Below are 14120 nucleotides of genomic sequence, written 5' to 3'. Positions count from 1 at the left end.
TCTAGTTTGTCCACTTATTTAATGTTTATTATGAAAATATTTAAAATATTTTTAAATTAATATTATAATTAAAATTAAATAAAATTATGTTATTTATAAATATAATAATATTCTTACACCTTACCTAAATTTATGTTTTGATTTAAATTTAATCAAATCCTTAAGAGTACGTTTGGATAAGAGATTTCGAAGAAAAATTTAATTTGTAAAAAAATTTTAAAAATTATAAAATGAAATTAATTTGATTGACAAAATAAAAATTAGAATTGTCAAAATTCTTAAAATTTGAATGAGGAGTTTTGGATGGCTTAAATTCTTTTTTCAAATCACTTAAGGAGGTGAAATTTGTGAAATGTATTAATTTTATAATAAGAAGTTAACATTTACTATTTTTTACACAAATTTTGTTTTTTTTTTAATTTTAACTAAAAAACTAATTTTAAATTTTATTTTTATTTTTTATATTATTAATAATATCTATACAATTTTATAGATCTAATGACACTCATATGCATATATTTTTAAGTACTTTGGTCTTTTATATCTAATTATTTTTTATCTTATCAAATTCCAATATTTATTTTTTTCTGAAACTAATTATCCATAAAATATAATTATAAATTCTTTCATTTTGAATTGACGTATTTTAAAATTTTAAAATTTTTCATTCAAATGTACCTTAAGATTGATAAATAATCAATTCATGTTTATTGTTACTCATACTTAAATTAGAATTGGAGACTTAATTCAGTAAATTTATATATTTATTTTTAAAAGATAATACTCAATCCATCTTAATTCAAAATTTAATATTTATAATTTTTTTGATTTTTTAAAAAATTAATTAATAAAAAAACATTTTTTAAAAAACATTATAGGGGAAAGGAGACAGACCGGCGCTCGATAATAATTCCGCCCTTTTCGCATTCGGATTTCATTGGCACTTCTGTAAATAAAACCATAATCCCATGGCTGTTTCGGAAATCAAACAATAAACCTGTAATAATTGCAAAAGGGCACTTTAGGAACCCGAATGTATAAAGGAACACGAAACACTTTTCCCAATAAAGAGCCAATCATAAGAAGGGTATATATAAAGTGGCAGCTGGCGGCTTTTAAGAGGCCAATGGAAAACGATTGTAGTTAATATCTATGTTTGCATTCATAGAGGATCGAGAAATTTTGAATGCAGTACAGCGACATGACAACTTGCCTTTGACTGTCAACACGTTTACACTTTGAGCAACCACGCTTCGAGATTTTAATCGTCCCTCCGGGGATTTTGAAATCGATTTTAGTGCGGTAAAAAATAAGTGAAATTAATTATTATAATAATTAAATTAAAATTAATAATAAATATATATTTAAATGTAAATATAAAGTGAGAAGGAGGTAAATTGAAGTTAAAAAAATAATTACTAAAGATATTATATTAAAATTTGTATGTAATAAAAAATTTAAATTATTTAAATTTATAAAATTTAAAAATAATTGTAAAATTTTAAATTATATTATGATAAATAATAATTAATTATTATTTAATATATTATCAATATAAATTTTTAATTCACAAATGATATTAAAAAATTAACACATATCTAATTTTTATTTTTAATTAATTTTTATTTTTTAAATATATCTTAAAAAGCATGCATTACCTTTTTTACTCCAATTGTGGAGTTTACAATTTTTATTATTAGTGTATTTAATAATTTTTTAATAATAATTTTGTTTATTAAATAATAAATTATATTTTATTTATTATTTTATTATATTGTAATATTTTTTATTATATTTCATAATTAAAAAATAAAATAAATAAATCAAAAGAACATTTCCATATTTGTAACATAAAATAAATGACAAAAAATAAAAAAAAAAAATTTTGAGTTCCAATCCACATGGACCAAAATCGTGCCGGAGTGACATCCACATGGATGTCTTGCGTGGACTGACACAAAGATTTTAAGTACGGCACCTACGGTGAACGTGCGCAATTAATTTCAAATATAATCTAGGTTGACCATGACCTAATTTATATAAAAAAATTATTATATATTTATACAATAAAATTTTAATGTAATTCAAGGTTTTATTTTTTTTTTCTTTTCTTGTAAACTATAACAAATAGAGTTTGTAAAAAAAAAAAATTATCGCAAATAAAGATATTCATAAATTAAGTTACTCATCTCAGAGAGTGAGTTTAAAAATAAAATTTTAGACTCACATAATTCGAAGATATTATTATATTATTTATTTATGTATTTATTTAATTTTATTCTAAAATTCAAATAAGCCATTGTTATTTTATTACATAAATTTAATGCTATAAACTTTTATTTAATTGTAATTACAATCATTAAATATTAAAAATGAATTATTTATTATTAAGTTTATCCAAATAAATTTAATTATTTTTTATAAATTAAATCATTAAATTAAAATAATTTTAACAAAAATTTAAATATTTTATACCATTGAGGATTTAATTATAATAAAATAAAAAATTATAGTCTTAATTTTACGCAATAAAAAATTATAAAAATGAAGTTCAAAAGCTTATTTGGGTATTATTTTTTATGTGATTGACTTTTCATATTAATACCCAAATTAAACTTAAAAGAATTTAACGTTTGATCATTTAATTCAATAATAAATATATATATTTTTCGTTGAAAAGTTTGAATCTTTAAAAGAAAAAGAGAGTTTGAAGGGCTCTACTTTGAACCTAATAACAATCAAGACAAGTTCATATGATTAAAGGAGTCATGTTTGAATATCTTATTATAAGTAAAATTAATGCTCTTTAAGCCCTACATTCATCATGGTAAGTCACATCAATCTTTAGTTCTTTTACATTTAGGGATGACTTAAGTCTTTCAGGTGAAATTTATAAAATTAAAAAAATAATAATAAAAATTTAAATAAAAAAATTCAAATAGATTGATTAATAAAATTTAATGTAATGATTTAATATATAAAAATTTATTTAAAATATTATTTATAATTTAAATTTGATTGATATTGATTTAATTGTAAAAATTTTATTAATGTTTTTATTAAAAATATTTATTTAAAAAAATACATTAAAATTTTTTTAAAATTTTATATACTTAATTTATATAATAAAATTTTTTAATTTATTGATTTTAATTTTAAATTTTAAATAATTTTTAATAAAAAAATTTATAAATTTTACTTAAAAATTTTCATTAAAATCTTTCTCGATGCTGGCATGCCTATCTAAAAAATTCACCCTTTTGTTTATACACAAGAGTAAAATCCGTTCCACCCCAATTTTTTTTTTTTTTAAATTTCTACATTTAATACAATAAACTTGTCAACCAAAAAGATTTTATGTATCCATGATCTCAACCAATATGTCAATTTTCAGCACAAAAGATGTCAATTTTGATGCTCATCTTTTACCATTTCTTTTCCTTTTCGATTAAAAAGAAAAGCAAAATCTAACAAAGAATGATGGATGGATATTCCCTCGCATTCTAGAAAAACTTTTTCATTGCATTTTTATTAAAATGAAAAGCTTTCCCATTTCACCAAAATGCCTTCAATACCCTTTATCTTATCTTCTCATTCTTACTAAAATTCCCATTAAACCCTTGCATTTTACCTTTGGGTCATAAGAAGGCAAATAGTTTTTCTCCATCTTGTCCAAAATCAACACCTAACACCTACTCCAAACCCCCAATAAAACTAAGAAGAAAAAGACCAAACAAAATCTAACACTCAGGTCAGGGAAGTCTTTAAATTTTTTCAATAGCCGGCGATCCAACTAGAGACCAACTCATTGTATAATCTCTTCACACGTTCTCTTCTTCTTCACCTCACCATTTCTCAATTAAAAACCCATTACGAAGAAACTTCTCTTTTTATTACAATTTACAATAACCCAACTCAGCTAAAGCTGTATGCAAAAAACATGCCGTGTTTTCAGTTTTTTAATGACGTAAAATAACTACAAAGTCTACCAATCGTGCTGTCTTAGTGCTTGTAGTTTTTGCTTCTTAAGACTCAGTCTCTTTTTTCTTTTTTCTTCCTACAAGTTTTAGTAGACAACAATTGGAGACCAACAGAAGAGAGAAACATAGAAAAAAAAAGAGTTTGAATTGTTCTGATTTTTAAGAGGCTCTCAGATAAGGCCTTGTCAAGATTGGACAAAGACAAGGGATCTAAAAAATCCATTTAAGGACTTCAGGTTTTTTTTTTATAAAGTATACAGAAGTAAAAAGGTGAGCTTTTAACTATGCTTGCTAATGTCAAGTCTAAGATCTGTTTTTGCTTTGTTTTGGACATGTTTTGGTCTTTTCTTCCTTAAAGGGAATTTGGGTTTTGGTTGGTTTTTGTTTTCTTGGGGTTGCTTGTTTGGTTGATGGGAAAATGTGGGAGCAAGAGCGGGAAAATATGAGGTTTTGGATGAAGTGTAGTTTTTTATTTGGGTTTTTAGAGGTACCATTTTGGCTATTTAGTGCTTTGTTGCTTGGATTTTTTTTTCAAGGGATTGAATTTTAGATTTGGTTTTGAGGTATAGTAATTTGTCTTTGTTTACTTCCTTTCTTCTTTGATTTTCCGTGCGTAGATTTGGTGTTATGTGAGATGTTTTTAGTGTTGTAAAAGAAAGTAAGGATTTTTTTTTTTTGTTTGGTTGCTAAGAAACTGTGGGAAACCCAGGAAAAGTTTTTCACGTGTCGTGCTTAGTGAAAACGATTTGCTTTAAGTCCACTCCTTGTTGTAAGTTACTTCTTCCTGGCAGCTAAAAATCTTGTTGTACATTTTAGGAACGATCTGTTATTGTAAAGCAAGTTCTTCAATTTTTTTTTTCAGATGTTGACTTAATTTGAACTTAAAGTCGTATGATTTATATATCTTTACTATCTATGTTGAAATGCACAAATCATGGATCATATTGGCAATCGAATAGAGGATCGGATTGTAGTTTTCAGTATATGATTTCTTTTACAATGTTTGATTATCCACCGTGAAATCTCAAGTAGTGCATCTAGTGATAATTTTTTCTTATATTATGGAAATTCAGGATCTAAGGATAATTCTCTGGTGGTGCTAAAAAATGGCATCAATGTCTTTTAAAGGGAGCCGGTCATCGTTATCAATTTCCTCTGATGCAGCAGATTCACATAAGCCTCCGATACCTCCAACTGTGGGATTTGGGCGGAGAACTTCCTCAGGTCGTTATGTGAGCTATTCCAGGGATGATCTCGATAGTGAGCTTGGCAGTAGTGATTTTATGAACTATACAGTGCATATACCACCCACCCCTGACAACCAACCCATGGACCCTTCTATTTCTCAGAAGGTTGAAGAGCAATACGTGTCGAATTCACTTTTTACCGGTGGATTCAATAGTGTTACACGGGCTCATCTTATGGACAAGGTGATTGAGTCTGAAGCAAGCCATCCTCAGATGGCTGGTGCAAAAGGATCTTCGTGTGCAGTTCCTGGGTGTGATGCAAAGGTGATGAGTGATGAACGTGGTGTGGATATTCTCCCATGCGAGTGTGATTTCAAAATTTGTAGGGATTGTTACATTGATGCAGTGAAAACTGGGGGTGGAATATGCCCTGGATGTAAGGAACCATATAAGAATACAGATCTGGATGAAACAGCTGTGGATAATAATTCCAGGCCACTTCCACTTCCTCCACCTGGTACAATGTCCAAAATGGAGAGGAGGTTGTCTTTAATGAAGTCGACGAAGTCTGTGCTGATGAGGAGTCAAACAGGAGATTTTGATCACAATCGCTGGTTGTTTGAGACAAGAGGGACTTATGGTTATGGCAATGCTATATGGCCAAAGGATGGTAATCTAGGAAATGGAAATGATGATGAAGTTGTTGAGCCAACAGAGTTGATGAGCAAACCATGGAGGCCACTTACTCGGAAATTGAAAATACCAGCAGCTGTTCTCAGCCCATATCGGTATAGTCTCCATTTCTAGATCGTCCCACATGTTATATTTCTTCTCTATGTTTTTAGATTTTACTATGACAATTACTCTGAAAAATTGAGCTTTTATTTTGCCACATTACTGTCCAAGCTAGTATGGTAATGACAAGTGCCCTCCATATGCACACTAACTTAACATGATTGCACAACGTACTAATAAACATAGGAAGTTGACTATGTTAATCCTATCTCTCCTTTTTGTTTCATTTACATTTTAACCTTTCTTTCTCTCCCTCTCTCTCTTTTTCAAAGATTAAACTGCATATGATTGGGTCTGCTGGTTTATGAGTTTAACTTTTATGTAGTTATATCTTAGAAAAGGATATGAATTATCTGAAAATTAAGTGAATTTATATCATTTATGGTTTTTTTAATCTCACTTTGTCTATCATTTATATCAAATTGCTTGTAACTTTGAAAAACAAGAAAATGAAAATGCTTCAAAATTGTAACTTAAATATGTATTAGTAGTATGTATTCACATACAACTTTTGTGTAATCACGCAGTGGTCCTTAAAAAATCAGAACAGGGCCAAGGTTATGGGTAGACTTTTTAGATGCTATACCAGCCTGTTCATCAGAACTTTTACCTACTTGTTGCCTGTTGCAATAGTTCATCTTAGTTTTGTTTGACAAGACATGGATCATTTCTATTTCTACTTAAGAGTTTTTCATGTGCATTCATGATTCATGACTTTGTTGTTGGTAACACTATGAGTTTCATCATTACCTTAAAACTTTGCTTTCTGTGTCATGTATGCTTGCAGGCTTCTAATTTTTTTGCGAGTTGTTGTCCTTGCATTGTTTTTGGCTTGGAGGGTCAACCATCCAAACAATGATGCGATTTGGCTATGGGGAATGTCTGTGGTTTGTGAAATTTGGTTTGCTTTTTCATGGCTTCTTGACCAACTGCCCAAGCTCAGCCCAATCAATCGTGCTACAGACCTTAATGTGTTGAAGGACAAATTTGAAACACCAACCCCTAACAACCCTACTGGAAAATCTGACCTTCCAGGCATCGATGTCTTTGTCTCTACTGCAGATCCAGAAAAAGAACCACCTCTTGTCACAGCAAATACTATCTTGTCAATTCTAGCTGCAGATTTCCCTGTTGAAAAACTTGCTTGTTATGTTTCTGATGATGGAGGAGCCCTTTTAACCTTTGAGGCCATGGCTGAAGCAGCGAGTTTTGCTAATATATGGGTTCCATTTTGCCGTAAACATGATATTGAACCCAGGAATCCAGAATCTTACTTCAATCTGAAGAGGGATCCTTACAAGAATAAAGTCAAACAAGATTTTGTTAAGGACCGTCGACGAGTTAAACGTGAGTATGATGAATTCAAGGTCCGGATCAATAGTTTGCCAGATTCCATCCGCCGTAGGTCTGATGCCTATCATGCAAGGGAGGAAATCAAGGCAATGAAGCTTCAGAGACAGAACAGGGAAGATGAACCTGTAGAGAGTGTGAAGATACCAAAAGCGACGTGGATGGCTGATGGAACTCATTGGCCTGGGACTTGGTTGAATCCAGCAACTGAGCACTCTCGGGGTGATCATGCTGGTATAATACAGGTATATTTTTTATCTAACGATATTTTCAACTTGTAGATTGTATGAACATATTTTCACCATTTGTTGTGCTTTGGATTGGTAATAACAAGTTTTCAGAGGTTTTCCATTGATGGAAATGTGTAGTCAAGACAAACTGATAACGTGATGCTGACATTTCCTTTTTTAATTTCTTCAATTTTGATGGCACAGGTGATGTTGAAACCTCCTAGTGATGAACCATTGCATGGAACTGCTGATGATAGGCTTATTGATCTCACTGATGTTGATATTCGTCTCCCATTGCTTGTGTACGTTTCTCGTGAGAAGCGCCCAGGCTATGATCACAATAAGAAGGCAGGTGCCATGAATGCCCTGGTTCGGGCATCTGCAATTATGTCCAATGGCCCATTCATTCTGAACCTTGACTGCGATCACTATATCTACAACTCCCAGGCAATGAGGGAAGGCATGTGCTTCATGATGGATCGAGGAGGTGACCGCATTTGTTATGTCCAGTTCCCTCAGAGGTTTGAGGGGATTGACCCTTCCGATCGATATGCCAATCACAATACTGTTTTCTTTGATGTGAATATGCGAGCCCTTGATGGCCTTATGGGCCCTGTCTATGTCGGAACTGGATGCCTCTTTCGAAGGATTGCCCTTTATGGCTTTGACCCACCTCGATCAAAAGAACACCATCCTGGTTGCTGCAGTTGCTGCTTTTTTGGTCGTAACAAGAAGCATTCCTCAATGGCACACACCTCCGAGGAAAATCATGCTCTGAGAATGGGTGATTCTGATGATGAGGAGATGAACCTCTCCCTGCTTCCTAAGAGGTTTGGGAATTCAATGTTTCTCATTGATTCAATTCCAGTGGCAGAGTTTCAAGGTCGTCCCCTCGCAGATCATCCAGCCGTGAAGAATGGGCGCCCACCTGGTGCTCTCACCATTCCTCGTGAACTTCTTGATGCCTCAACTGTTGCAGAGGCAATCAGTGTCATTTCATGCTGGTATGAGGACAAGACTGAGTGGGGAAACCGTGTTGGGTGGATTTATGGGTCCGTTACTGAAGATGTGGTCACGGGATATAGGATGCACAACAGAGGATGGAAATCAGTTTATTGTGTGACCAAGCGAGATGCTTTCCGTGGAACTGCTCCAATCAATCTCACTGATAGGCTTCACCAAGTCCTGCGATGGGCTACTGGTTCTGTTGAGATTTTCTTTTCCCGTAACAATGCTCTCCTTGCCAGTCCAAGAATGAAGTTGCTGCAGAGGATTGCATATCTTAATGTTGGAATCTATCCCTTCACCTCCATTTTCCTGATTGTCTACTGTTTCCTCCCTGCACTTTCGCTGTTCTCTGGCCAGTTCATTGTCCAGACCCTCAATGTGACATTCCTGACTTACCTCCTCATCATCACAGTGACTCTTTGTTTGCTAGCAGTGCTAGAAATTAAGTGGTCTGGCATTGCGTTAGAAGAATGGTGGAGAAATGAGCAGTTTTGGTTGATTGGGGGAACAAGTGCACATCTTGCTGCGGTGCTTCAGGGCTTGTTGAAAGTGATTGCCGGAATTGAGATTTCTTTCACCTTAACATCAAAATCAGGGGGAGATGATGTGGATGATGAGTTTGCTGATCTCTACATTGTCAAATGGACTTCCTTGTTTATACCTCCAATCACTATCATGATGATCAACTTAATAGCAATAGCAGTTGGGTTTAGCCGAACAATTTACAGTGTTATTCCGCAGTGGAGTCGTCTACTAGGTGGAGTCTTCTTCAGTTTCTGGGTTTTGGCTCATCTCTATCCTTTTGCCAAAGGGCTTATGGGAAGAAGAGGGAGGACACCTACCATTGTTTTTGTGTGGTCAGGTCTTATTGCCATCACCATATCCCTCCTTTGGGTGGCAATCAATCCCCCATCTAGTTCTACCCAAATTGGAGGCTCGTTCCAGTTCCCTTGATAGCACATTCTTTACGTTTAGGTGAATCCATTCAATGATATTCCTTTATTTATTCTTTTTTCCGTACAAGCTGATTGCTGGTGAAAAACCTAGGCATGTTCTATGTCATGTGCCTGTTGGATATACTTTAGCAGTAACTTGCAGCAATTTTAGTGAGGTTGGGTGGGATCCAGTGAATAAACTGGTTTCGCTGCTGTTTTGTTCTTACTGTATGATGTTTACATGGAGTATTCAATAGCTCATGATTTTTTTTTATTTTTATTTTTTTTATCTAAGAGATTTTGGATTCAAATCCTAATATTTGTAATCATTCTTTTTCTGTTCTTAATATTTGAAAATATTCATGAATAAGTTTCTTATGACACCAAATTAGTTGTTTAATGGATAAATTAATGTTTGTAAATTTATTCATTGAAAGTTTTGGTATGTATACAACAATTATTTCAAATTCATTGACATGCACCATGATTAGTTTTGAAACATTCTAATGCGAAAAATAAATGAAGTTCAACACCGTTTAGTCATGGTTTACCCCTCCAGCTACTTTGCTTAGTTTCCTGCTTCAATCACTGTTGTTTAACCATGCCTCATGCAGCTCTAGGTTTTTCACCTTTTCTTTTGCACATTTTACCTCTTTACTTTTATGTCTTCACTTGAATGTGTATTATTACTTTAACCTTCGTTATGTATTAAATTTAGAGTCTAACCATGTAACTATGCATTCGTTATTATTTTGGTAGATTGTTAGTGTAAATGTAAATGAATTGAATATGAACGATTATTTTTATGTTAGTGATTTATTTATTTAATTATTGAATTTTAAAATATTATTTATGATTATTTATTAAATTTAATAAACGAATATAAATAAAAAAAACAAAATTTGTTTACAAATTATTTATCAAACGTTCTGTTTGTTGATATTTTCAAATGTAAACAAATTTAATATAAATAAAATTTGTTATTCTATGAATATACTCGTTTAATTAATGAATTTCGAAATATTATTTATAATTATTTGTTAAATTTAATAAACGAACATAAGTGATCATAAACCAAATTTGGTCACGAACATTCTAATCGTTTACGCCCCTAATTGCTGTTAGCTGTTTTCTTTTGTCAATTCTGCTACCGTATTCCTAAATTTCCATTCTCTAGTACCCGATTTTTTCATGGTTTTTGTGTTTAATGGCTCAAAATGATACACGGCAACGTTTTGAATAGCAAAGACTTTTTACATACAACGTAATCCTACTTCTGTCTTAGAAAACTCCTAAATTAACATGCAGGAAGTGTGAGGTCAGTGGTTGAGGCAGCACAAAAGCATGTCCAAGCCATCATCTATTCCTCGAAGTAACCATACTCTCTTTTTAACAGCACACGAAAATCGCAAGAGAAATTTCCTCAGCTGATCTCCACGACCACCGATCTGATGGCAACTTACATAATCACCTTGATTCTGGTGATCATGGCACTCTTCCAATTAACAACGTCTACGAACATTCCTCCAAAGGATCAAGATCTCAGTGTCGCTATTCAAGAAATGCAGAAGGCTAACTACTTCACCTTTGTCATGCTGATCAACATGTCTCCCCGTGATCGAAAATTGCTCGGGAATGTCACTTTCTTGATGCCTAATGATCGGATGTTGTCAAAAGCAACAATTCCACAAAATGCAGTTTCCAGCTTCTTGCTTCGCCATTCAGTCCCTTCTCCTTTGCTTTTTGAGCATCTTCAATATGTTCCAACAGGTTCGGTTCTTCCCAGTTCAATGCCTGAGTACATGCTCAGTATTTCAAATGGTGGTGGCAGGAGAAGTTTCTTCCTCAACAATGTGAGAATCATCAGCCCGAATATATGCACAGCAGGATCTTCCATCCGGTGCCATGGCATTGATGGGGTGTTGACTTCAGTGAAGTCGCCAGGAAGTAACACATCTCTACCTACTTGTTCTAACAACCCACACCCAGGCTCTGTAGCATCAGCCTCCCCAGTGGCTTCACCACCATCAGCAGTTTCAATGCTTCCTTTCCCTGATGGATTTCCTGTGCCTGCCCCGCAACCATCTGACAGCAGCCAACATAGTTCAGGATCTTCTCAGTTTCTGTCCGATAGAAAACTGTCTAAATTTATGGGGACTCTTTTAGTAGTTTCAATGATCGGTGTTTCCATTTGAAAGTTTTATGAATATTTGATAAACTTGCTAACTATATAGTCTTTGATTAAATGTTGAGAATTGTACATGTACTTCCTGATGCTTGGTAAGATTTTCATGTATCAGATTCAATGTATGATTGTAGTTCATTGGTGTTTTGCCATAAATGTCCTTTTTCCCGTAAATAATATTGAGCAAAAATTAATTCAACATATGCATAAATCATTGAACCAAATACTCAGGATCATAACCTAATCCGAAGAATCTAATTTGAGGCATGTCAAAAATTATGAAGTTTCCTGATCTTATAGCATTAACTGCAATTTTGTATAAATGAAAAATGAATAGTTTGGTGGGGGGGGGGGGGGGGGGGAGGGGGTGGAAATTTTAATAGAGATGTTGAGTTCTAACTGTTTTGCTTCCTCTTGCACCGAAAACAAAAATAGTAATATAGGCAATAAAGTTTTGGTTTAATTACAAAGATACGATTTCTCAATATCTCGTATTCAAGTCTTACTATGAATGAATTTTGTGCTATATTAAATATATTAATCCAAAAGAAAAAATTTATTAATTTAAAATATAATATGATGATATTATATAAAAATAATATAAAAAATATGAACATATAATAATTTAAAATTTTATAAATATAATATAATATAAATTTGATAAAAACTTTATACATTAATATAAATTGTGAACATAATAATTTTTTCTAATTTTATATATGTTAAAATAAAATAAATAAATATAAATATATAAATTATCTTATCTAAAATGAAAAAGAAAAAAATAGAGTGGAGGAGACTATTCAACATCTGTTTATTTTTTATCGTGTGTGGCAAGGCAGGACTTCAAGTCTCAGCTTTATACCTGGAAACTATGCTTCTGATTAATTAGCTGGGATTTTCTCGAAAATGAAACCTGGGTGACTTTTTTTTGGCTGCTTTCCAGGTCTATACGGTTGGCTAGAAATGCATGAAAATGAATTTTTCAGAGAAGGCTTTCTCTCTGGTTATTGATCAAGTTGGTGATTTGATTACAACAGGTTGCTTAGATTGCTGGACGGACAATAAATGATATTATACATTATAATTTAAAATATGATATAAATATAGTATATAAAACTAATAAAATATAAAATTTTAATAATAATTATATTTAAATTTAATAAAATAAAAAATATATATTTTATACTATACGAATAGTGAAATTTAAATGAATTTATTAGTTACATTATTTTTGACATTATTTATATATATATATGTCAATTATCAAGAGAGCATGTCGTTAACAATTATTATAATATATATTAATTAATTATAACTTAAAATTATGTAAAATTTATATTTTTAAATAATAAAATTTTAACATAATTCTTTATTATAACATGATTATAATAAATAAAATTATAACTAAAATGCTCATGATTTTAATTGTTCTACATTTGGTAAACCAGATTTGATAAGCATTTGGGGTTTTATCAAAAGGGGCAAGATTTGGGAGAAATTTTTTTGATCTCTTTCTTGAGATTTCAATCATTGGTTATAAAACTTTAATTTAAATCTCCCGATATCATTTGGATCTTTTCGATATAGATTTTTAGGAAGTCTTGCATTCTTAAAATTGAATTCCAATAAATTAATTTTAACCTAAAAAGGAGTGAAAGTGGCATGAAAAATCAACTCTGACAGACTTAACTTGGTTTGATCCACTCTTCTTGTTCCAATTATCACATAGGTGTGATTACAAGTAAAGTTTGGGTGCAAGAAACCAAAAGTCAAAATTGAAGGTTTGATATGTGCTTAATTTTAGGATTTAATTTAATATTTAGATAATGATTGATATGAAATGTCATTTTAAAAATTATGTAATCATTATATTTGATAAATAATTAATGATCTTATATAATGATAATTTTAAATTACTAAGAGTAATTAAATTATTGTTTTAAAAGATAATTTAATTTACATATAAAATGATAAGAAATTTTTATCACTTAGTTAAAGTGATATATAAAGTTAATACTATTTAATTTTATCTTTTAATAAGTGAATTAAAAATTTGTGTATCGTAATTATTTTATATTATAAATTTTTATATTTTCAAACCAATATTCAAGTTTAAAATAATTTGAGTAATTTTTTAAATATTTTATATATAATATAATTTTTGTTTTTATTTTATTATGAATTTAATAAATTGATTTTTTTTAATTCAAATATTTTTTATACAATTTATATTATAAAAATCAATTTGCCTATCAGCAAATATATTTATTAATTTAATAATCTAATTATATTTTATGATAAAATAAATAAATATTACTAATATCTTACAAATTATTATGTTTAAACAACCTTAAAATTATTAATTTATGTAACTATTATAATATACATGATTATTTTTGTACTTTTAAACAAAATAATATTTAATTTTTAATAAAACCAAACATAAT

The 14120-nt window shown here is 30.8% G+C and overlaps 2 protein-coding genes across 3 annotated transcripts; both read left to right on the top strand.

Annotated features, from left to right (window-relative positions):
* The first annotated feature begins 3999 nt into the window (after positions 1–3999).
* Positions 4000–9873, top strand: LOC111276893 (cellulose synthase-like protein D3). Of its 2 annotated transcripts, none has more exons than XM_022862841.2 (4): positions 4000–4250; positions 5054–5955; positions 6750–7557; positions 7747–9873. In XM_022862841.2, the coding sequence occupies exons 2-4, from the start codon at positions 5087–5089 to the stop codon at positions 9502–9504; spliced, it is 3435 nt and encodes a 1144-aa protein (XP_022718576.1). In that variant the 5' UTR covers positions 4000–4250; positions 5054–5086; the 3' UTR covers positions 9505–9873. The 2 variants fall into 2 exon arrangements, with proteins under 2 accessions (XP_022718576.1, XP_022718577.1); XM_022862842.2 differs by lacking the exon at positions 4000–4250 and adding an exon at positions 4555–4749.
* Positions 9874–10523: 650 nt separating this feature from the next.
* LOC111277432 (uncharacterized) lies at positions 10524–11889 on the top strand. Its single transcript, XM_022863881.2, has one exon. The coding sequence runs from the start codon at positions 10937–10939 to the stop codon at positions 11678–11680; it is 744 nt and encodes a 247-aa protein (XP_022719616.1). The 5' UTR covers positions 10524–10936; the 3' UTR covers positions 11681–11889.
* Positions 11890–14120: the final 2231 nt, after the last annotated feature.

Source organism: Durio zibethinus, chromosome 7, assembly GCF_047325235.1.
Source record: "Durio zibethinus cultivar Kanyao isolate XHJ-2024 chromosome 7, ASM4732523v1, whole genome shotgun sequence".
Taxonomy (NCBI): Eukaryota; Viridiplantae; Streptophyta; class Magnoliopsida; order Malvales; family Malvaceae; genus Durio; species Durio zibethinus.
This window is presented reverse-complemented; position numbering and strand designations above follow the sequence as displayed.

What these genes read in the sequence shown, in the direction of transcription:
- LOC111276893 (XM_022862841.2), top strand. Translation starts at nt 5,087, where the DNA reads ATGGCATCAATGTCTTTTAAAGGGAGCCGGTCATCGTTATCAATTTCC. An exon ending in GCTGTTCTCAGCCCATATCG is followed by an intron (nt 5,956 to 6,749) that starts GTATAGTCTCCA and finishes GTATGCTTGCAG; the next exon opens with GCTTCTAATTTTTTTGCGAG. An exon ending in ATCATGCTGGTATAATACAG is followed by an intron (nt 7,558 to 7,746) that starts GTATATTTTTTA and finishes TTGATGGCACAG; the next exon opens with GTGATGTTGAAACCTCCTAG.
- LOC111277432 (XM_022863881.2), top strand. Translation starts at nt 10,937, where the DNA reads ATGGCAACTTACATAATCACCTTGATTCTGGTGATCATGGCACTCTTC.